At 37.9% G+C, this 25,041-nt stretch overlaps 1 protein-coding gene across 1 annotated transcript in view; it reads right to left on the bottom strand.

Annotated features, from left to right (window-relative positions):
- Positions 1-25,041, bottom strand: part of OCA2 (OCA2 melanosomal transmembrane protein) — a 160,126-nt gene that overhangs the window by 39,466 nt on the left and 95,619 nt on the right. The window contains exons 19-21 of the mRNA XM_005486403.4: positions 22,043-22,102; positions 21,383-21,487; positions 11,088-11,181 (exon numbers count right to left, since the gene is read on the bottom strand). Coding sequence (XP_005486460.2) covers positions 11,088-11,181; positions 21,383-21,487; positions 22,043-22,102 — 259 coding nt within the window. The remainder of the gene's footprint in view (positions 1-11,087; positions 11,182-21,382; positions 21,488-22,042; positions 22,103-25,041) is intronic.

Below are 25,041 nucleotides of genomic sequence, written 5' to 3'. Positions count from 1 at the left end.
CACTAGTCTACAGCATCTAAACATTTCATAAGAGATTTCTGCTCCATGTGTAGCACAACTAGTCATCACTCTCAGAATAATGTTACTGCAGACAAGGAATATAGCTCTGGCTTCAAATTAAAGAAATGAGACTGAAACTGTGCTTGTCCCATGGCTCTGACTAGATACAGTTGAGATCTCCAAACAGCACGAGCTCTCCTATACAGCATAGGCTATAGTAATGCCTTCACATAATGAAGTATTATGGAAAGAGTTTCTGCTTCAGCAGTGAATTGATTTCCCCAAGTAGATTTCACTTGAGAAGAAATCGTCACCTTAAATGTTATCTGTGAGGAACAGCATTACTTTTTCATTTGTTTGGAGCGTGTGTGCAGTTTAATTAGGCACTGGCTCAGCGGGCTTCAAAGAACTGCACTCAAATTAACAACAGAAGCAAACTTTTGTTTCACCACCCAGGAACATCTGTCTCTATGGCACGGGTTTAACTCAGTTGTGAAATAGCAACACTAACCTTCTGAATCACAGAAAACTCAAGCCTAAGTTAATGTACAGAGAAACCTATACATTAAACTCATTCTGATTGATGCAAACTAAGAATAGACATTTTTTAGGACTTCACTCGATCTTGACTTCATCTTCACATCACCTGCAATCTTAAGAACAATTCAGCTTAAAAAGGCTTCCTCTTGCTTGTTTGTATGCTCAAAACAAAATAACACATGGGTCAACTGTATCACCACATTGCAATAAACCAGCCTGGTTTGAGGACTCCTATTGTAACTTTGTTGATGACTCCAACTCACGCCTTATCACAAGGCAGATGGTTACAGAGAAACTGGATTCACTACAATGAATTGTGATATTTCCAATGTCAGTAGCATGTTATATCTATGAACTAAGCAGTGCATTTTATTCTGAATATCTTCTTCCTTTTTTCCTTGACAGACTACATGCACTGTTGCCAATACTAACTATGCTTAATAGTTCATATGCATGAACTCAAGAGAGACCTTTTTCTTAATGAAAAAAATAGTAATTCTAATTAACTGCTTATGCTACGACAAAGGAATCCTCACAGATCGTAATCCTTTTTCCACGGAGCTGCCCTAGCTCTGCACAATCATTTCAGAAACCAAGTAGAAGGTGTTCTGCTGTTTCTGTCTGGAAAAGCTGATATAAGATCTTCTTTCTGATATTTCTCAAGGCAAATAACTTCAAATATCTTTAGGGAATGTGAAATCAACCCCCAGTGTGAGACAGTATTTAAGTTTTAGTTAAGAATAAATCTATCAAGAAATATCCAAGCCCCACACATTAAAATGTGCCTTTTCATCCCCAGCTAACTTAGAGCTAAAGCAGGAAGATGTTGACAAGGTTTGGTAAGCCTGATTTGATACCTGCACTATCCACTTGCCCTGCTTCTTTCAGCCTTCTTCTTCCATTTATAGCTTCTTCTCCACAACCCAGCACTTTGCTGCATGGCTCCTTCAGAGAGAGCCAAATCTGAACCCAGACCTTGCACACCACACAAAATGCACCTCTCATGGGCCCAGACAGCCTTCTCCTCAGTAGAGCGAGTTTGCTCAAAAGTCACTATAACCTGCAATGCACCAAAATCAGTGCTGGAAGAACCAACTAGGCTTACTGAAAAAAGGGGCTGGGAAATCAGATGAGAATCACAGCAAGAAAAGGGAGAGAGTTTGAATCAATAATGCACATCCTCGGACTTGAAGCCTCATTCTCAGTGTTGATTTTTACTTGTCAGCAGCACGTTTATTATATCTAAATGCTGTTAATTCTCAGGAGTCCCTTTGGTATTGTCCCCTCAAGAGCAAGTCTAACCCTTTTGTTTGCTGAGTTAATGTGTTCTCTTGGAAAATCACCTCAAAGTGCCTGGCAGGATTAGTGTTTATTACTCAAAGCACTGAGAAATCAAAGGGAAGGGATTATCACTAATAAAGCTGTTTGGCCTAGCATGAGCAACCATTATAACAGTAACTTCCTTGAATGTAAAGGAGATAATACCTTGGGTAACAACCAAATGGATGGCTAACAGAAAAGTTTGTTTTGCTGTGAAAATTACAGACCATTTCCCCTACACCTGTGCTTAACCAAGAAGCCTTCTGCATTTTCTCTCTCCTGTATCTCAGGACAGCTAATGCAGAAGCAAAAAACCCTATTTTTGTGCCAACATAAGCTCTGAGAAAAGCTTTTCCCTAGCCTCTAACAAGCATCTGTGACAGGCCCAGTTCTATACAGGACAACTGTTCTGCTTTGTCCAGACAAGGATTCTCTTTCTGAAACAAGAAATTTTCCACAGTCATGAATAATTTTAGGGTGACGATTCTCAGCCCTGCTTTTTGCTGTAATGAACCATTCCATTACAGTATCAAAGTAAAACTTACTGAAGGAAACCAGCTCCTTGCTTCCAAGGGATTTTTAAATGAAAATCCTGTGCACTCTCCCATATAATTTATGTTGTAAAAGAAAGGCAAACTGATGTGCCTGGCTTCCTTTCCACAGCATATTCTTTACTTGAAGCACAGGCTGAGCAAATGCAGCAAATCTGTCTGCCAAAATGAACACTGACCAGTTCTGGTTTTGATTAGCCTTATAGAAGATAGCCTTCATAGCTTTGATAACTTTTCAGTTTCACACAAAAGTAATACAGATTTGCCTCATTAAAAAAAAAAAAAAAGAAATCTACATTTATATTCACCTGTTCAATGTCCACAAGTCTTGAATACCTTCTAATAACAGGCAAGACTTGAATAATTTAATCTTTTTTATGTATAAAAACTAATAGGCCAGATTATCAAACATTGTCATCAATAAAGAGAATCAAGGCCAGTTGAAGAGTAGCAGTCCCTAAAAGGGACATCAAGTCATAGGCATGCATGAGCTCACTTAATATTTTTATTTGTGATAAAATGCAGTCTTCTGATATCAACATTTTTGATTTTGCTGTTTTGGAAACATTTTGAATGGTGTATTTCTACATAAATGCCTAAACATGGACATTGTAGGTGAAAACATGAAAGAACATGAATGAAAGTTTTGAGTTCAGTTTTCAAAAAATGTCATTGAGCTGCATTCAACCCAATGCCTTCAATCAGGTGAAATTTACCACTTTTTCTCTACAAAGCACTACAACACCACCAGCAAGACAGCTGTATAAGAACTACACTGGTAAATGCTCATTGTTTCCTTTTTGCTAAGAGAGGAAAAGGTGAAAGTTAAATTTGCCATTTGTCTACCAGAAGTGTGAAATAAATAAGGTGAGTTGCTGAACATCCTGCACTTGTTACTTTAGTGACCTAAAGAAATTCATGAACTTCTATGAAATCCAGACATCTCTAAAAAATACATAAAATCTGGGGTGACCACTAAAGCCACTTTTCTCCTCAGAGTCAACCTGCCCAGTGCAAGTGTAAAAAATACAATTATAATGATGGATAGTGCCAACTGTCTGACACTCCATTCCCCTATGCCCTGAGATACATATTCAAGTAGCTTTCACTTAATGTTTTTAATACTGCACATATTTCATATTTTCAATGCTGCACATATTTCATCTCTCATTTTTAGATTCAAAGACTAAAACTATTTCTCAGTTTCATAGCTTTGCCTCATGTCATGTTAATGGGGACAAATACTGAAAAAACATTTCATATACAGAAACCAGGCATAAGAGTATATTATTCATTATTTATCATAATATACTTTGAAGATAACTGTGCTAAATAGCTTTGTCAATATCTATATAAATAATATCTAGACCATGATTATAACTTTCCTTAGTGTCACACAGATTATCTGATTTTTCAATATAAATCAATATGAATATTGCAAGATTTTTTCCTCCTCAAGGTGCAGAAGAGGGGGCATTGCCTGGAAAGTGTCTGGAAAGGAAGAAAAGTAGATAGTCCAGTATTATAGTCTGCACTTAAGTGTTTTGAGTCCTGCTGTAGCTTCCCTGCCTTATTCTGTCTGATAGTCCAAGTGCTCCCTTCTAACTGAATATAACTCTTCTGCTGACAGCTATTCTCATACTGCGGCAACTCACTGATACAACAAAATCCATTTGCCTATTCCATATAATTCTGACAACAGAAGTGGCTAAAGCTCCTGGAAAGAACTTTCTCTCGTTTATAATAAAGAAATGCACAAAGCAGGTAAAGAAAATTAAAGGTATCTCCATATATACTTCACAGGAGCCCCAGTGCCATATCTGATCATTATCCTATCTCTAATTTGCAGAACTTTATATCTTGCAGTTATTTTATACAGGTTGAAAGCCGTTAATTGAAGCATTTCAAAGTCATCAGTAATGCAAGCATTATAATCAAGTGAATTTGGTGTTTGGTATAAATTTATTTTCTAAATCAATATTACACATAGCTGTCTTATTTCCAATTTAAAGTTTAAGACCATCCAAACTACAAATTCTCATCAGTGCAGCTGAAACATTATCCTTTACCCCATAGGCTTCATATTTCACCCTTAATGGTATACATATATCTACACATGCATGTCTGCCAAGGTAACTGTTTTCAAGCCTAGAAAAATGTCCTTGCAGAAAGAAATATACTAGTTTCATTATGGGGATTATTTTCCATATTAACTCAGTATCTTAAAACCAAACTTGTCTCTGATAGTGCCTTCATACAGACAAAAGTATGTCTGTCAAATGGTCACTTGTGGTAGTGTGTTGTTAAGTTTCTTGTGTCATTCCCCCAATTTATGTATTGTTCTCCCCTATTATGTGTAAAATGGTTTCGTTCCCCCAGTTTTTCCCGCCACTGCTAGCCTGTCAGCTAAGTTGCTATAGTAACCGCTATTCATAGTTGCTGATATGTAATTGCTCCTCCCCTGGTTTCCCTTATAAGTGAAAGTTGTTTCCTCCCTGTCCAGTCAATCACTCCCTTCCTCCTCCCAGGTTTCGAGAACCTTCTCCTCTCTGGAGATGGTGGTTGGCTGGGGTCCCAGGACACCTCCTTTACCTTTTGATTATTGGTCTCCATGGAGTGTCAGTTCTGTGAAGTTCATCCCCTCACCTTTCCCGATTGGTTCCGCCTGTACACACCCCCCCCTCCTTTATAATCCTGTTTTCACCCCCTATGAAAAAACTTTTTCCCAGTTAGTTTCCCCGAGTTTAGATCCCGCAACACCTTCAATAAACCGATGTTTAACCCCCGAGAAATGGTCAGCTCCGTTCCTCTCCTATACCAGCGGTGTACGCCAGTCCGCAGCCAGCACAGCCCGAGGCCATCAGACGCCGAAGGGTGCTGGCCAGGAATTGCAGAGGGGCGTCGGCCTTTCGCCCTCAGCTAGTCAGACTCTAAACTTCGGGCCACATATGCCCCCCTCTGCAGTCACTCTCAGTTTTTCCTGGTTTTATATTTTAGGCTCAAAATTTTCTTCTGCATGCCTTCCATGGCCAAGGGGACAATCTTTGGCAATCTTAGAAAATATCCTTTAGTTGCAAGGAATCTGGAAACAAGCCTGGGTCTCACACCAGGGATTTTTCAGCACTGCTGGGCTTTAAGAACTTCACACTGAAAAAGCATGAAGATATCTCAGAGCTTGAATGTAATTAAAGGATGTAAAATGTAAGGAGAAGAGCAACAGGGTTTTTATAGAAGGTTACAGATTCTGGCTCTTACAGAAAAGAGCAAGAGGACAGTTTGGGCTCTCAGGTATTAATTGAGTGAAAGAGTCCACATTTTTATATCTAGTGTTTTTCACACTACAACAAATCCCAAAAACTTTCAGGTTACATCTCAATGAGCTCATCATTAAGAACAAGGAAAGAGTACTACCATTTAATGGACATTAGTCGTTGTTGAATTAATTTCCATCACTGCAAACATCATAGAAACAATGCAAAGTACATTTAGAAACCAAATTAGATATTAATGGAAGACATAAAAACATGTTTCTAGATATGTACAATTTAAAGGTATCATGCTGCTAAAGATTGGCCTGAGGTTTTCAAATAAAAACTATGACGTGTTTCTTAAATTTCCCTATTTGATTTGCCTGTCTTTCAAGGTCAAGAGCAGCAATATCCTTTATATTCTGAAAGATTGCTCTCATTCCTTACAATACCTCCCTTTGATTTGAATTGAGTTTTATATTGATAAAAAAATATTCATTGGAATCTGGACTGTCTTGCCCATTAGACATAGAACTGAGCCCCAGAATTTCTTGTCATTAAAAGACGATTTTAGAACCAATAGGATCTGCCAATATTCATGTCCTGGTTAAAATCAAGCTCAGGTAGGTATATTGTCTCTACCAGAAAAAAATTCCTACAGTTTCAGTTGCACATTTTATACAACAATAAAGTTCAAAACCAAAGCTGCTCGTCATAAATAACAGCTATATTTTTACACCATGCATTCATTTTTTGGCAGACATTTTAATCTTTCAAATTGAAAAGTGTTATACAAATTTGATCTATTATAACTATAAATGAGCAGTAAAGTAGCTACAGTTTTTTATAATGTTAATTATCATATATTTATTACATTTTATGCTTTCTGAAGGATATAACTTTTCCTCATATTGCAGAGAAGGAGGGTTGGTTTATGAATATAAACAATATTTTTAGCTTTATACCTTCAGTGTGTCTGAAGCTTTAAACTAGTTTAGGATCTTCTTGAGCAGAATCTGCAGGAATAATAAATCAGTGATACTCCACTGTGCAAGGCTCCATCTGCACCAGGGACCTAAGGAGGGCTGCTGAGAGGCAGAATAGCTACAGCACTGGACTATTGAGAGAAATCCCACTGTTTAGCTACACTGTGGGATAGCTGTAATAGCTGTAATTAGCACAGTGTCCTGTGGATAATGAATTTTATTCACACCTGGGTTTTGACCCTGTAAGGTTAGAAGAAAAGTGCCAGCAATCCTCTCTTCTTGCCTTCTGTCTTGACATAGAGCCTACAACTGAATTGTGTGGACAGAATAGCACAACTGAACGCATCCTAGAAACTGCCTATTTCTGCAGAATTGTAATAAGAATGACTTTCAGGTATTGTCCTTCAGGAAAATATACAGAGAAGGAAAATAGTGCAAAACAATACATTGTAAAAAATATCCCCTCTGGACCACATTAATAGTCACTGCAGCAGAGTTTTTGCACTTTTCTGTGCTAGCAACTGAGATCTCAGAAGGTAGGAACTTTCAAAAATTATTTTGATATTGGGTTTTTTTTCAAAAGCATACTGTTTATAAATCATGAAAAAAAAAAGACGAGAGAGAGAGGAAGAGATAAAAGGGTAAATAAATGCCAGTTCTTTAAATGTCAAATGTATAAAAACCCCTCAAATAATATTTTAGCTATAACCTCTCAGCTCAGTAAATAGTCTAGTTCTACACAATTGAACAATCTTAACAGGTGAATTTCTGACTGTACACTTAATAAATTTAAGTTGAATCCTTATTTTATGCTCTTTTAAAAGTCATGAGCCAAAATAAAAAGTGCAATTAAAGTTTCTCTTGTTCTGAAATTGCTGGAGCTAGCAACTTTCATTTGCTCTCCAGACTTTCAGCATTCCCTAGACACTATTGGAAGGTCAGCATAAAACTCAGTCTCCAGAGTGTTGTAATTCCATCAAGTACTAGAATACAAAACACTAATGAATGAAGCCTTATTCAGAGCCCTCTCATGCTAAAGTAATACAGATTCATCAGAGCACCCCGTAAGTTTCTTCCTTTGTATTTCCTTTAGTACCTTTCATATTTCCTGTTTTCTTTCCCTTCATTGTTAACATGTAATTGAAATACTGGTGGATCACACTTAAAAAAACTCCATGAGCAACACAATTTTTCCAGATACTTAGACAGCCTGACCAGTAACTCCCAGGAAGATGCGAATTAATAGGGTTGTTCAGTATCCAGAAGATTTATCTAATCAAAATCCCCAAAAGCCTGAATTCACTCGACTTGTCTGTGAGAACTCCTCTTAGTCACATGAGGGGCTTCAGTGTGCTCTGCAGAGATCATCTGGCAATTTCAGTGGATGAATGAATACCTTGGTTGTACCACTATCTCCATCACCAAATATGGAGGCTGGGGCAGCCAGACTCCTAACTTACTACTTAAGTTCTTAAAGACACCTGGGACAAATATAGATCCAAATTTTCAGAACCAGATCCCCTAGAAAATTGTCATGTTTATTTCTTAACTGTATAAGATTGATCTGACATAAACAAGAAAATTTCTGCCAAAAAGAACAGGCCAACTATGAGCAATATTAAGAAAAAAATTGAAATTGTGACACTCTCACCAGGAACTCATCATGGTCATCACTGCCCTTGGCTTTCTGAATTAAGAGACAGGATTTTTTTTCCCTTCTCACTTTCAGAGACATTTCACAGAACAAGGAGCGCCTATGTGATTTCCTTTACTCCTTTTGTCTGAGCACCAGGCTATGAAAGACAGAAATTTAGCAGCAGCAGCTCTCTTTCAGGAGACAATGACAACAACATGACAGTTACCATCAAAGGCCTTTTCATCTTATTTGAGACTGACTCCATCCTTCTCTCATTTCCAGGACAACAGTTAAAGCAATGAAGGAAAATTACTGGCTTTTCTCATCCTATCATCTTCCAAACATGTATCGGCCTGTGCACTTTGTGGCAATAGGAATAAAGTCATCGAAACCACTGGAAATTTTTTAGAAGAAAATGGATGCTGATTTCCAAGACAGGCACAAATGCTGATGCCCCCTTTACAGACACATTAGCAGTGTTCACCCTGAACTACAGAAATGTTATCAAATTACCAGAAATGAAGTTCTGTATTATGTACTAAACAGCTAACTCTACAATACGTAGTTGTAATGTATTATTTCATAAGACTCTTCTACAAAATATCTTGTTTCTCAAGTTCCCTTGGTTGCATAAGCAGAGATAAGATCCAATCTTTTGCCCTAAGCACCAGGCAGTAATGATATCATTGTCATCTACTCCTTCTGCAACCGCATTAGCCTACCTCGAGGATTCCTTCATACACTTCAGGGATGATGGGAATTCTCTTTTGGAAATAATCTTTAGGGACTATCAACACTTCATTTTTTAAGAAAGAAAAGCCCCTTTCCCCCCATTTTTCAGTGCTGCGCCTTTAAAAGCTAAAGCTTTCACACACTTATTCTCCAACACAAAGCTCCTGTCCATTAGCTTTTCATCAATGGAAAATCAGAAACACATTAAATTTGAGCCTAACACTCCTTAAAAGACATTTGCCAGTATAACTCAGCATATGCTCAGCTTTATCCTAATGGAGAAGAGTCAGGAAAGTTTAAGCTTTTGCTGATAATGATCTAACCTTTTATCCAAATATTTGTATTGATCTGAGCACATAGGCACCTTGTATAGATCTCTAATCTCTATAATTCAAATCATTATCATGCTACTGTTATTTTTAATTTTGTCTCATAGTGTATACACACAGAAGTCTCTCAAAATCCAGGCAGCCCTTCAGCAAATCAAATTTAAGGAGTTTGGGTTAAGATGATAACTGATAGTTTAGGAAAGTCAGCTGAAACTGGTAAAGGCTCCAAGGCTGGTAAAGCACATCCCATTCAGAATATGTCAGCATAATCTGACTAACTTTATATTCCTTATGCTTTTTTTTTTTTTTTTAATCTGGAATTTAATGAAATGATATTATGTTCAGTGATCAACAAATTCATAGAATCATAGTGTCATTTAGGTTGTAAAAGACCTCTAAGAAATCTGCGTTCTATAAAAAGGTGAAGAAGTATAATATTTTTCTGACAAACATCTGTATGATTATATGGTGACCATTCCAATCACTGATTTTAAAGAGGAACAGATTAAAGTCGCAATATAATGATGAGTAATGACAAGCCAAAGAGATATTCCTCAAATGAATAACCGGTGTGAAATTGTCCTTCCTTTGCAACATGCTCTTAAAACTCAATCTGTAAATTACATCAGTGTAATCATTGTTAGGTATTAAGGTCACTTGTACTCACAATCACTTAGCTGAATAAACAAACCTGAACTTATATTGCACACAAAACTGGGTTTACTTATCCCTGTGGAGTCACGGGAACTGTTTGGAGGGGCATGGAGGGGAAGAAGGGGTGAATTCATGGTGGAACACGATGTTATTAATTTTAACTTTATATAACTTAACTACCTAAATATTTAGGGATCAGCCAATAGAACGTAATTAGCATTAAAATTCTAAGTAGCAAAAAAATAGTACTAACTTTCTGATTTAAAACTTACACATTTTAATGGCACTTAGTGGACTTGTTATATGGAAACATTGTATTGTAACATCTTTACAAGCCATTTCCAAAATGTAAAATCATCCTTGCAAGAATTAGTTTTAAAACTACTAGATTGTTATCCTCTTTTATTCTTAGAAAAAATAGAGACAAAATCCAGGGCCTACAGTACATACATGCTACCTTTTTAATTAAAAAAATTAAAAACAGTCATGAAAACATGTCCTTCTTTTGTGCTAATATACTGACAATACCCAAAATCCCAGTTAACATCAAGATGGGCACTAGAAGAATGGCTGTTAGATTCATTATTAAAAGTACATTTCCCAAAGACTTAAAAAGTATTTTCCTTACAGTGATGAGTAATAAATAGGTCAGCAAATGGATACTGAAATAATTTCTGTATCCAAAACCAGCCAGAAAACCTTCCAGTGACTTCAGCAGATTTTGAATCAAGCATTCAGATCTTAGCTATTATACATTTTCTGCATCTTTTCAATGAGCAATGATGGCTTTCTGTTCTGAAAGCCAAATGTATCTTTGTCTTTTCTCTCACAAAAGGTCAGACCATATAAGCACCATCTGGACTGTTTCTATGTCTGTAGATTATGCAGATACAGACTTCAAACACAGACTGCAAAAATCCTATTGTAGCAGCAGCAGCTCAATGGGATCTTCATCCAGGAGTGCTTTGAAGTCAAAGGAGCTGAATCAGGCCCTCCATATGCCTTGCACAGTAAAATGATTGAACCAATTGTGCCAGTTTATACATGCAACAATTGTTACCTTATGTCAGCTTTCTCACCTAAACTCTTACCTCCAAGGCATGCACCCATAGCCAATGAGAAGATTAATGGCTTCATAGGCAAGTTAACATCTGGATCTTTACTCAGATTGAGAAGCACAGGGATCTGTGTTCAAGAAGAAAAGAGAGAGAATCAGAAGACATAATCCAACTATCAGCACAACAGAAGCGAAGTTCATTAAAAGAAACAGTTAATACCACCAGTAAGGCCAAAGAGTAATTGGGGGGGAGGAAATTTTTTTGTTCTTGATGTTGTTTTTCTTAATTAGTTTCTTTGCATCATATGCTTGACCTTTGCTCATTTTTCCCCACTGACTGTTCTAGTCCCATAGATGAGGAGAAGCTATTGACATTAGGTCAAGCCTGACACAAGTACTGCTAACAAAACTGAGACTGTTTTCAGGGTTTTGAATGCCTTCCATGACATCTTCCTAGGTCTACAGGGAGCTGACAGTGACTATAAATCAATTCTCCTTTCATTTCATGAAAGCTGAAGAGATGTGTCTCTGTACACAGAGATGTATCTCTTCCTCTTGCTGGAGATGATGGTAAAGGATGCCCAGACCTTAACAGTAGCTGTAGATCTTGAGTTAGTAACCAAAAAATTACAAATCCTTTTTTAATCAAAAATATCTGATTGATTAAGGAAAAATTGAGAAAACTCCATTTGGCAGGTGTCTGAATTCATAAGCAGATCAGAGTTATTTTACTTCTTGTTTCAACATTATATTTACCAGAGAATGTGGATTTTGTTGACTGGGAAATATTTGCAAATGGTCTAATGCCCACCAGCAACTAAGCACCATGTGGTTCCCATCTCATACTCCCCCACATCTCCCCTTAGAGAGAAAGAATAATCAGGAAAAAACGTTAAACCTTATGGGGTGAGATAAAAACAGTTTAATGATTGTAAAAATATTATAACAATAATTAATAATTATCACTATAGCAAATAAGATTTTTATTTTTATTTTTATTTTTATTTTTATTTTTATTGTCATTATTTATTATATTAATGAAAATGAGGGACAGAAGAAGGAGTACAGTGGAAGATAAATTAATTCTGTATAATACAGTTGATCACTACCTGCTGACTGCTGCCCAGCCCATCCCTCAGAAGCAATTGGTACAACTGGACAACTTAGTGTGTCATTGTGTGGCATGGAATAACCCTTTGGCCAGTTTGTGTCAGCTCTCCTGGTTATGGCCCCTCACCCACCCTCCAGTTTCTTGTGCTCCTGCTCCCTGGCACAGCATGGGAAAATGAGCAGTCCTTGACTGGGGATAAGCACTACTTAGCAATAACCAGAACATCAGTGTGTTATCAAAATAATTCTTGTAGTAATCCAAAGCACTGCACTGTAGCAGCTATTACTGAGACAATTAATTCCATGCCAGTCAAAATCGGAACAGTCAGTTTTATGGATTTCATTTAATTGCTTTAGCAAATAAAATTTAAAAAAAAGAAAAAAAGAAAAAAAAAGAGAAATATAAAAAAACCCTGAAAAGTGAAATAAGATTGGTAGGAAGGGATCATAGACTTCATTAGCCAATTGGTATAGAGACCAAAAAATACAGCAGGCAGGTTTTCTAGTCAGATCTAGCACTAGTTCTCAGCCACTAACATTCTTCAAAGCTAAACAACTTCACCTTAGTTCAGAAAAATGGTTTGAGTTCAACATAATTTTGTGACTACTTGGTTTGAAAAAATGGTGTGATCAGTATCTGTAGAGAGAAAGTTATTGGGAAGGGGACAGGTGACAATATCATTCTCCTGTTTTTAACATGTTCGGAGGTTTATGGGGAAAAAAGGCAAAGAGAAAGAATAAGAAAATGTGGAACAGTAACATGTGAAGCAGGAAAATATTTGAGAAAATAACTGTGATATATCTTAAAATTAATGCTTTCTCAGAGTCTAGGAGTTTTGGTAGTGACCAGAGTTATGACTTTTAATCCTCCAATTTGTCATTTTAATGTATTTCACAGTTCATTCTCAAGGGGTATGATCTCTTCTGCTTCCTGAAAAATGCTTTCACTTTGATGGCTGAGTGATGCTTAGCTTTATTGACTGCATATGTTCTTTTGGTATGGAGCAATATACAGGCTTAATGAAGAATTACAACCTTTTCCTCATTCCTCCCACCAGTGGTGCTACTCATCCCTCATAAACCCTCTTATCGATTAGCCTAGATAAGCTAATTTCTAAACAATTATTCTTGAATTTTACATTGCCTGAAGATGTCTATTTCTATTTTAAGGCCTAAAGAAGGTTCAGCATGCTCAACATCTTGCCTGTTTTTTGTGAAACAGTAAATAAAGATGCCATTTCTATCACAAACTTTATTCCTTTCAAACCATCACAGCTAGAACATGATAAGCAGTACAAAATTAAGTTATATTTAATTAAAAACAATTTAGTTCTCAATATTTACTATTGTTGAGATCAGTCCTAAAGCCATTGGTGGACAGCTCCTGAGAGCAGAGCAAATCATGCCCCACACCACACCAGTGCACCAGATGTGCAGAGAGAAGACCAGAGGAGGGGCACTGGTACCGCTCTATCAGTGAGCATCTCCTCCTGGGATGAGCAGCAGGCTCACAAACAGGGAAACCCTCTCAGCTATTTCTGCTTTCCAAGGACAGCACTTGTACAAGTAATTGCACACACTCTCATTGTGCAAGAAGAGTCACCTAAGCAAGTTACCAGGTCCTATAGCTGCCCAGTGCAGTAGAATTCAGCAGGTAAAGAGTGGCCCAAAAGCACTGGTTAATATTCAATGTCCTCCTCCTCCAAGCTCAGAAGCACATCCTGACAAAGGAAAAATCAGGCAAAAATGCCAGGAGGCCTACATGGAACTCCTGGACAAACTCAAACACAGAAAAAAAGAATCTTACAGAGGGTGGAAGCAGAGAGAGGTATCCTGGGAGTAATAGAGAGAGATTGTACAAGCAGCCAGCAATGAGGTTAGAAAAGCTAAAGCTCTGAGAGATTGAAATTTGGTCAGGGACATCAAGAGAAACAAGAAAAGCTGGTTTAGGTACCTCAGTGATAAAAAGAAGACTAGGGAAAATGTGGAGCAAGGAAATAGGAGACCTGGTTATCTAGGACTTGTGGAAAAGGCTGAGGTACTCAATAGTTTTTCTGTCTTGGTCTTCACCAGCAAGAGCTCCAGCCACATTGCTCAAGTCATAGAAGGCAAAGGTAGAGACTGGAGGAATGAAGAACCACCTGCTGTAGGCAAAGATTAGGTCTGAGACCATTCTAAGGAAACAGAAGGTGCCCAAATCCATGGGACCCGATGAGATATATCTGCAGGGAACCAGCTGAGGAAGTGACTAAGCCACAATGCATCATATTTGGGAAGTCATGGCAGTCTTGTGAATCCCACTGATTGGAAAAGGGGAAACATAATCCTCATTTTTAAAAGAGAAAAAGAAAGACCTGAAGAACTACAGGCCAACCAGTCTCACCTCAGTACCTCGCAAGGTTATGTGGCAGATCCTCCTGGAAAGTATGCTAAGTCAAATGGAAAACAAAGTGATTTATGGCATCCACTATGGCTTCACTAAGCATAAATGGTGCCTGGCAAATTTGATAGCTTGGGCCCAAATTGGAGAGGCATGGATATGATGGACCATTTGGTGGATAAGAAATTGGCTGGATGGTCGTACTTAAAGACTTGTGGTCAATGGCTCAATGACTGAGGGGAGCCCATTGACAAGTGTCATTCCTCAGGAGTTGATATTGGGATTGGTGCCATTTAACACTTTTGTCTTCAATATGGACAAAGTGTTGAAGACCAGGTTACACAGGGCTTTAAAAAGCTTGGTCTGGTGGATGGTGTTCCTTCCCATGGCAGGAAGGCTGGAACTGGATGATCTTAAAAGATCTTCACACCTAAAGCATTCCATGTTCCTATGACATTTTCTGGTTTGTCTATTTGTGCATGTCTATGAAACAGCAATTCACGCTGTTATTTTAGAGACTCATTGCTGCTCTACACCATGAGACTCTACTACACACACTTCACTAAGAACTGCCTGTGGCAAAGATGTCTTCTGTGAAAACTGCAGAAAATATGCATTAATAGAAAACAAACTATTTGTAGCTTCCCAGATTGTTGATGATAGCTCTGTCTCTGCAGACAGGTACAGAGTAGTCTTGCACTTTTACCGAGCAGTGAAATGCAGGACATCATAGATAATGCTGGAAGGGCAGAGGGCAAGGAAATTCCAAAAATAGAGCTGGCATTAAGAACATGAGGTGCAGGAGAAACATTCAGCACTGCAAGAGAAAAGCATCCAATAGTGTTGGAGACAATAAACAGTGGGCCAAAAATTATTTACTTTCTAAGACCTGTCAGAGACTAAGTCACCTTGTCAGCCAGATGATTCGCAGAAATTGTTGCTCTATATTGAAGAAATAGTATTTATACTCAGTTAAAACAGGGATTTACTGTGGCTGTATTTTTATTTTCGGTAATAAAAGAAAATTACAAAGAGGCGGCTTCAGCATATATAGCTGATAAAATATGTAAATTAAACTAAAGAGCATCTGGGTAATAACATCATGTCACTTAAAAATCTAATGGCAGAAATTCATGGCTATTCAAACATGACAATACTAGGAAAGTCCAGGCCTTGAAAATCAGGAGGTCTGCCTGTCAAAGAATCATTGTGAGTTTAGCCTGTTGATAAAGGAAAAGAAATATCAGAGGTTTAATAGAATGTCACATAGGGCATCAATAGAGCATCAATAGGTTCATTCTGCAGACAAAGAAAGCTGGATATGCAACATTACAAAAACACTTGCCATTCAAAAATTAAAATGTGAGAAATATAATAGCCAAGTTCCTGTTTATGATTTTTTTTATGATAGAACATTATCATGGTGTTTCTTAAGCAATTCTCAGGTATAACTATATGTACTGGATTTTCAGCTGGCAACACAGATTATATTTGCTGCTGGCAACACATCCTTTTACATGCAAAGTTCACAGAGTTTCACACAAAGTATTTCTCAAACTCAAAATTTGGGACCCTGAAACTGTAAAAGGACCAGTTGTATCAGCTGAATGTTCACAAGTCCATGAAGCATGATGGGAATCGTCCCAGAGTACTAAAGAAGCCAGCAGAGGTTATGGCAGAACCCTTCTTGATCACCTAAGGTCTTGGAAACCTGGGAAGTTCCCTGCTGGCTGGTAGCTTGTCAATGTTATTCCAGTTTAGAGAAAGAGCATGAACAAAGACCCAGAGAAACACAGACCTGTTAATCTTACCTCAGATCATGGAAAAAATACAGAAAAGATCATACTGGTTACTGTTGAAAGGCATTTAAAGAGCAATACAATCATCAGGCACAGCCAATGGGGACTCACAGTGGGAAAGTCCTGTTTAACTAATTTGATATCCTTCTATGATAAAGTCACCCTCCTCATGAATGAAGGGAAGGTAGTGGATGAGTTTTTCTGGATGCTAGGAATGCTTTTGATACTGTTCCTCACAGCATGGACAAGCTGTCCAGCTGTGGGTGAGCAGGTTCACAGTGCACTGGGTGAACCCCTGGCTGAAGGGCAGGGCCCAGAGGGCTGCAGCGTGTGGGGCTACAGCTGACTGGTGACCAGGCACCACAGATGTTCCTCAGGGTTCTAGGGCCAGTTCTGTTCAGAATATTTATCTGAGTATTTAACAATCTGAAAGCAGGAGTTGAATGCACCATTAGCAAGTTTACTAATGATACTGTACTGGGAGGTGCTGTTGACCCTCTTAAGGGACTGTATGAAAGTCCTTGAGCTTGTCCAGAGGAGGGCAACAAAGCTGGTGACAGGGCTGGAAGCTGTGTCCTGTGAGGAGCAGCTGAGTTGGTCCAGTATGGAGAGAAGAGGGCTGGGGGGGTGATTTCATTACTTTTTATAGCTTTCTGAGAAGGGGAAGTAGAGATGGATGTGCTGAGCTCCTCTGGCATCCAGTGACAAAATACAGAGCAATGGCTCAGAGATGCATCATAGCACATTCAGACTGGACATTAGGAAGCATTTCTTTACTGAGAGAGTGGTCAAATACAGGAAAAAGATTCCTAGAGAGGTGCTCAGTGCCCTAAGCCTGTCAGGGTTTAAGAGCCATTTGGACAATACCCTAAATAACAGGCTTTAATTTTTGGTCAGTACTGATTTGCTCAGGCAGTTGTATTGGATGATTGCTGTGGGTCTCTTCCAAGTGAAACAGTCTATTCTATAATTCTACAATACTTTTATACAGTATTTCTTTTACTTGGTGACAAGAAACAATTAATTGTCCTATCACTTGGAAATAGCTATCACAGTTGCCAGGCATGCTTATGCAAAGAAATGCAATAAACACTCATGCAGACATATATTTAATTAGGGAGCTGGATTTTCACTTTTCAATTTAGAGTGAAGAGGAAAGTCCTGGGATTACAGTTCATTGGGCAATTCTCAACTCCTCCCCTCCCATCTTATTTTGAGGCAGTTCATTGTCTTTGCATACAGGACAAATTATTAGAAATAAGCAATTAGAAGACATTTCAAAAACTGTTTTGTCTTCATGCAGTTCCAATGCTCTATTTTAATTTTTGAAAACACAGAATTTTGGCAAGACAGAAAAAATTAAAGTACTCAATCTATGATGAGCTAAGTGCACTCAGAAATTCATTCAATTGTTTCTTGTAGGCTATTATTTTTGTACAGCATCCTTTGTAGCAAAAATAGATGCTGGGTTATGCCCTCTTCACAGAGTTTTCCATTTAGCAACTTCCATACATGAATTCCATATGGTGCTGACATTTTTGTTTGTAGGCTACACCAGATTTACCCTTGTCTAGAGCAGAGAAGAATTTCACCAACAAAAGTGTTGCACTGAAAAGGTATTTTCAGGGTAAGGCACTTCAGATAATACACTGATCTGACTTTTGTACTTTCAGAATATTTAGTAAGAGAGAAATTTTCTCTATGTTGCTGAAGGCTCCTGAAAATATGTTCACTCTGTTTAAAGACATAAATATTTTTCACTCTAAATTATACTCATCTTAAAATAACCAAAAATATTTATGTTTTGTTCTTAAGACTGCAGATAACGTGTTGTATTTTAGGATAAGGAAGAATCCTAATTTGCTTACATGGATACATAGAATGTCTTAAAAATGCCTTGAATTTCTTCTAGGAAATCATTTTCCTTATTGGTTTTCATTACTTCAAATCATAAAATAGTTTATTTCCTAGAATTCTGTGTAATGCTGGCTCAGGTAATTCTAATTCCCTTTTCAAAATATCAATCTACAATTTCCACTTTTCACATCCTCTTAAAGTAAGTTAACTGACTGTTAAGTCAGCTATACATTTTCATGTTGTCAAACCTGAAGCTTTACATGAAGCAGTCAAATTTAACCAAACACAGATAAAGTGAAACTTTCAGTCTCAAGATCCATTAATTAGGCATTAATATTTCTTCCTTTTTCTTTTCTATACACATAGAAAATCATTATGAATCTGATTATCTCACTAATTCAAAAACAGAGACTGAAAGAAAATTTTGGACAGCAATTTTGGACATCAGCTTGGTTTTTTAAAGGAAACACAACATCACAGTTACAGAGCTATTTGAAGGTTTTTCTGTTTTGATTCCCTTCAGCTGTTCACCTAAGTCAAGACTCAGGCTCTAATGGAATTGTGTATTTCTTCCATTTCTCATGTAGTTCCTGGGTCAAAATACTACACACAACAGAAAATTGAAAGAGTTCACATCCACAGTGCCTCCAGCCCAGGGGGGCAGTCACCTCATACAGAAGACTGTCGCCTCCTCAATCCATTTCTGAGTTACTACTCTGGTTGTTCAGCCCATCTCCTCTCCCTGTTCCAAGTCTGGACAACATGCACAGCATATTGTTTTAGGGGATGAGGGGAAGACCTTATCCAACAGCACAGAGGCAGCATTGGGGAACACCTCACGTACAAATTGATGCCTGTCTTGAAGCTTCCCACCCCTGAAGGAACAACACAGTGTAGCTTTCCAGATGCCCTCATTATCACATAATCTCATTATCACAGTAGTTTTTCCCACAGTCATCTGGGGGCTCAAAATCAAAAGAACTGGCAAGACTGGCTCATTACTGAAACATGGGACAAAAATCATGGTATGACTGTCTTTCTAATGTAGAAATTACACTATTAGCATCCTTGACTGTGAGCTGCCATCAGGCCTTTCATCATCTCTGTATGATAATTAAAGAATCCACATACAAGTCAAGCAAGCCATTATCCCATGAGACTTGAGGTTTCCCCTTAACTCCTTCTGGTCAGTGGCAAAGCCAATGTAGGCAGAGGTCTGTGATGTCATCCTCCAAATGCTTTAGTCATAGTACACAGCTGATATCTATGAAACTGCCCAGATTTTTTTGTATCTGAAAGAACTTGATGGATTCCACATCCCAAGCCAGCACCTGGTCCATCAAAGCTACAACTAATGAAAAATGCAGGAGAGATTGACCCATTGTCACGACATTGGTTCACCACTGAAGGAGGCTTGTGGACAACTGGATGAATTCACTACGTCTGTCTTTCATTATGATGAGTGCAGGCTCATTTGTGGAGCTGGAATCTTTTCCCAGGAAAGGACAGGATCATTTATGGCTACATCACAGCAGGTGCCCCATACTCCTACATCACTAGGGAATGCCAAACCAAACTCATATATAGAAATTCCTGATTAGTGAAAAGTCATTCTACAAAAGCGTTGGGTTCAATATATTTTATACTCCTCATCAGGAGTTCATAACTTTGGTGCATACACTGAAAAATAGCCTTCCAAAACAAAGTACTGCTTGTTTTCAGAGTATGAATATAGTATTAAAGAATCAAAAAGAATTTTAAATGGAAGTTTAAAGATCTTGGGACTTAGTTACTTAGGAACATTCTGTAAGTATTTTCTGATGCAGAATGACAAAGGCCAAAGTGCAAGCCTATTCACAGAAGTAGATCAATCTCAGCTCTAGTTTGCCAAGTAGCACATTAACATCTTAACACCTCAGCTAATGACTGCTTTTACATAGGTGAGAATATGCATGCATTTTTATTCTTGTCTCTTCTCTCTGCCTACTAAATTAAAATTAAAATATTGTAGCAGTCTCTTATGTTCACCCTATAACAAAATTAGAAAAATACAAATTTTAAATAGCTTAAAATGTTAAAAATTGTTCCCTTCCTTTCATTCTGTTTTTGCCACCCTCAAAGATACAAAAGAAATGGTCCTCAGGCATTCCAAAAGATTCTAGAACTTCAGTCCCATTTCCCAAAACATACTCATTTCATGGTGCTTTTTGGTACTACTCCAAGCCAATTTTTATGGACTAGCTAGGTAATAGACAAAAATCTTCTAAGTGAAGATTTCTGCACTATTGCTTAGTAGTCCTCAAGCATTTGCTGGGAGGTGACTCATCCCAAAAAACAATCTTTCCTTTCACGCCTGTTGCTCACAGTCTGTTGTGTTAAATCAATATCATTTCACAGCAAACACCATGGTAATCAAAGTAAAATACCATAGCAATATATATTTATAGAGTGGTCACAAATCTGCCCAATTTGTCATATGCCCTACAAGAAACGTCTTAAACCTTGGCACAGGTTGAGAATGGACATGACCATCCAATAATGGACAAAGAAATGTGAAGAAAAGATATGCTGACAAAGAGCTGTAACAATGAAATATTAGTATGGTATAATGAATGAATTATCACACTTTAAACAGAGAACTTGATTGAATAAACCTATCTGAGCATGCCATAATTTGTTATAACTTGATACTTTTTTGATATTAAAGCTCACCTGCTGACAAGCATTTGTTATGCTTAACATAATTTGGTGTTTTTTAAACTAATTACAAAAGTAAGGTAGCAATAAAAGGTATGGGTGTTGAAAAAGCATTAGCATAACTACTGAGCACATAGAGGAAAAACATTTATAGTAGTGGATGGATAGCGACATCTTTTCTTTCCATCAAAAAGAAAATTCTATTTTTCAAGTATGTATGTGGATATAAGAGGAGAAAAAGCAAAAATGCAGCCAAGATAGTGCCTCTGGTCCCACAGCTACCTGCAGCTGCAGGGGTCAATGGCCAGCAAGATGCCTTAAGAGCATGAGTTAGTTTCTAATACTGATTCAATCTCACAGGACAAAGTAAGCTACATCACAGCAGAGGTCAAAAATCTCAAGAAACCAAACAGCAAATTGTAATCAGGAAGCTCAGCTCCTTTGCCAGCACCTGGAGGAGGATGTGCAGTGTTGCACAGAGCTTACCATTGTAGCTGTGAAGGGGATGTTGTCAATCACGGAGGAGGCCAGAGCAGACACCCAGAGCACTAAAATAATGGCCACTGCCAAGCGCTGATCCTCAGGAACCACCTGGAATTGAGAGAGAGAAAATTATAACTTTGAGATCAGTGTTGTTCTGTGTGTCCGCCATGGCGTAATTGCACGTTCTTTACAGTTTTAATTTATCGACAGTTATTATTCCTTTAGGCTCTGAGATAGGAAAGGCATCTTAGATAAAATAGCCTAACATTTAGTAACACAATTACAGTCCTTCTTCCAAGAAAACAAGGACAAATAGAGGTACAGAGATTGATATTTCGAATACTCAGATTTCACACAAAAAATACACTGTACAAGTGTGAATTTTGACCTTTAGGTGTTTATACTTTTTTCACCTTTGCATGTTGGAGTTTTAGACTATAAAAAAAGCTTTTCTATTGCATCCATGGCTATATTTATTCTGGCTGTGGACAGATATATACATATTAAATATCACCCAGCCAAAGTATGACATCCTTTCTTGATAGTACTGATGCAGGAATGCAATCACTACCATCAAATTCAAAACAAAATTATTCTTTATTGTTCTACTGGAATAAAACTAATTTTCTTGCCTGTTAAAAATTACACATATTTTAAACATACCTTTATCAACAAAGCTGTCTGCTCTCCTATATAGTCTATTAAGTGCAGATGAGCCAAAGCCTGGAAAAAAAAAAAAAAAAAGGACATGGATATCAACTAATGAAGTACTTACTTTTTGCATGACGTACTTACTTTTTTTTCCACTGGATGTAAAAAAAGGCAATAATTTATTCTCATTTACAAGATATTTATATTCAACTCATGTAACTTGTACAGAATTCATTTTAGGCAAGAAAAGATACAACAGAAATTGGTGGATGTATTTGCAGAAGTGAGCAAAGGTTGCACTGAAATAACTTGTAGTGTTATTCAAGAGCATGGGACACAAGATCAGAGAATGGCTGAAATTTGAAGATTACATTATTCAGTGGATACATGTCTTCTGAAAACCTGAAGACAACTGATTTTAAACCAACTTCCCCAAACTCACAATATAATAGAAGTATATAATGTGTTTCAAAGGCTGGATGAAATCAGGCATCTCATGTTCAGTCTCAGAAGAAGAAACAGGAAAACAAATTATATTTCTATTTTATGGCTATCTCTGACCCATTCAAAAAGAGACCCAAAAACCTACAACAAAAAACTACCAAAACCAGTATCCATCTGCTAAAACCACGGCAGAGATCTTGGGTCAATGGAAATTGGCACAGAGGCAGCAGCATTTGAAAGGCAGGAAATCCATCTCTCCAATGTCCAAGTTAGGCACATGGACTAAGGAGGTGAGCCCTGTAAGCACTGGACCCCAGGACAGCCTGGGCAGAGTGCTCTGTCCTCCCTGTGAGAACCATAACCAGTTGTACAGGACATTTAGACAGCATCCTGTGGTGCTACCACAGATGGAAAGATAAAGGAAGGCTTCAGCCTGGTGGTATTAACTCAGATCTCTCCTTGGGCACACAGAATACAGAGTCTTCACACCCAAGGACAGTGACCTATTCCCCTGACACAAAAGGTAAAAGGGTGATTTTAACTTGTGAGTACAAGCCCTTAATTCACTTTGGTTATGTTTTCTTTTCTTGTAGGCATAAAGAACGAAGTACTATTTTCAGGTTTAATAAGGTATATCTATTTGATGATGTCTCAGTTTCTCAGGGGAGAAAATTACATCATTTTTGATTTAGCCTAGACCGCGCTGGTTGGCTTGCTTTCTTTTTTTCTGTCAAGAAAAAGAAGCAGTCAGCTGCAATGCCTCTGTTACTGACATCAGTCCCTCACAGAGCTGCAGGAGTCAGTATTCACACAACACAAATCTGTATAATCCCCCCACCTGGCAGTCAGACAGAGACTGCAGTGGGGAAAAAAGCATTCAATTCACATGCTGTCAAATTCCATGACAGATGCAGACAAAGATCCCAATAGGCATCGAGTGGTGTGGCACAGGACACTGGCTTGTCAGTGACTAAGGTGCTTTCATTCAGACTGGCAATTCCGGTACCTGCAGCTCGAATGGACCACAGCAGAATAACAGTGGCTTGGGTATCACCAAATCACAGTAAATTTGGCCCAGAAATATTAATTTTTTAACAATACATTGAACAAGAAAAGGCTTATCTACAATTAAAGATACAGCATGCAGAAAACAAGCAGCAAAATAGGCACATATCACTTACACTTAAAAAAAAGAACTTTTTTTCATTATTTTGTCTTCCAAGGAGAATGTTGCCTAAGAAGTTAATTCTTGTTGTTGATTTTGAGTTACCATTTTCTTTCTAAGCTATTTGTGTTGCTTTATTAACTCAAAGGCTATGACAGTGACTATTTAAATGTATGTAAAAGCAATATTCTTAATGAACAGCAATAATTTTTGCATCATTGCTATGTTCATGCATCAAAATAAACTTCTAAACAGATAGTTGCCAGCAATTAGGGCTCAGATTTACATTCAATTAATATTGCTGCCTTATTAATTATCTACTAACAGCAACATTCCAAATTAATTCTGGAACTCAAAAAGAGACATTCAGGACACACACACCACTCCTGCAAGAGAGTCTGCAGGTAGCCCATCTCATTAGAGATGGTGACAATATTAATCACATAAATAATTTTAGGATGTCTCTATGATCTCCAGGCCAATCTCCTGCAAGCACCTAAGTGCAAGTCAGCAATTAGCATCCTGCCACTGCCCTCCCCTGCATGATAAATGCACAGAGGGTCTCCTGGATATTGCTGTGTCTTTTAAGAGGAGTAAGCATTATTGCACTAATTGGTGTCTTCAGGCACACTAGTTCCTGTGGGGGAGTTCACAACAGAGCTTTTCTGCAGAAAGACATCTTGTGCCACTTTAAAACAAAGTCTAATTTATGCCTAAAAATTTTCATTAATCCTCTTGTGGCAGTATGTCATGATGACTCTTGTAAATAAACTCTGCCTGAAGGAATTAAGGTAACATGCCAATTTCTACTATAAAACTGAACAAAGAACTGTAATCCTGAGAAGCATAGGGACTTATTTTACAGAGACAGAAGAAGCAGAAAGATTTTTATAGCATGTAACAGCCACTTGTGGATAAAGATTAAAAAGACAGCTGTAAAGATTTATTACCCAAGGGACACAATAGCTAACAAGAGAGTTCCAAGGATTTCCAAGTTTTCAATTGTAAAAGATGCACCAGACTGGACTGATGGACCCCCAAAGGCAGAACCTTCAGGAGTTCCCCTGTAGTTCAGGAACTCAAATCACGTTTTCCAAAATATCTGGAATTCAAATCACATTTTCCAAAATTACTTGCAGCCTAAGTCCCACACAGGTTTTTAAATGTGCCTTTTAATAGGAAAGAGAGCATTTGCAGCAGCAGGAAACAGCTTCAGACTGGGAGCTATCCAAGCTGAAGGATCACCAAGGATGAGCAGTATGAGCTGGCAATTTCTGGATAACCTAGACTGTGGAAAGATTTCTTATACTTCAATGTATATCTTTGTTTTGACCAGTCTCTTCTTGACACTGGTAATCTAAAGGAAAAGAAAATACCTTGGAAAGGAGTGCCACCTACTAAT

Source organism: Zonotrichia albicollis, chromosome 2 (genome assembly GCF_047830755.1).
Source record: "Zonotrichia albicollis isolate bZonAlb1 chromosome 2, bZonAlb1.hap1, whole genome shotgun sequence".
NCBI lineage: Eukaryota > Metazoa > Chordata > Aves > Passeriformes > Passerellidae > Zonotrichia > Zonotrichia albicollis.
The sequence above is the reverse complement of the archived record's forward strand: the minus strand, read 5'-3'. Positions and strand labels throughout refer to the sequence as shown.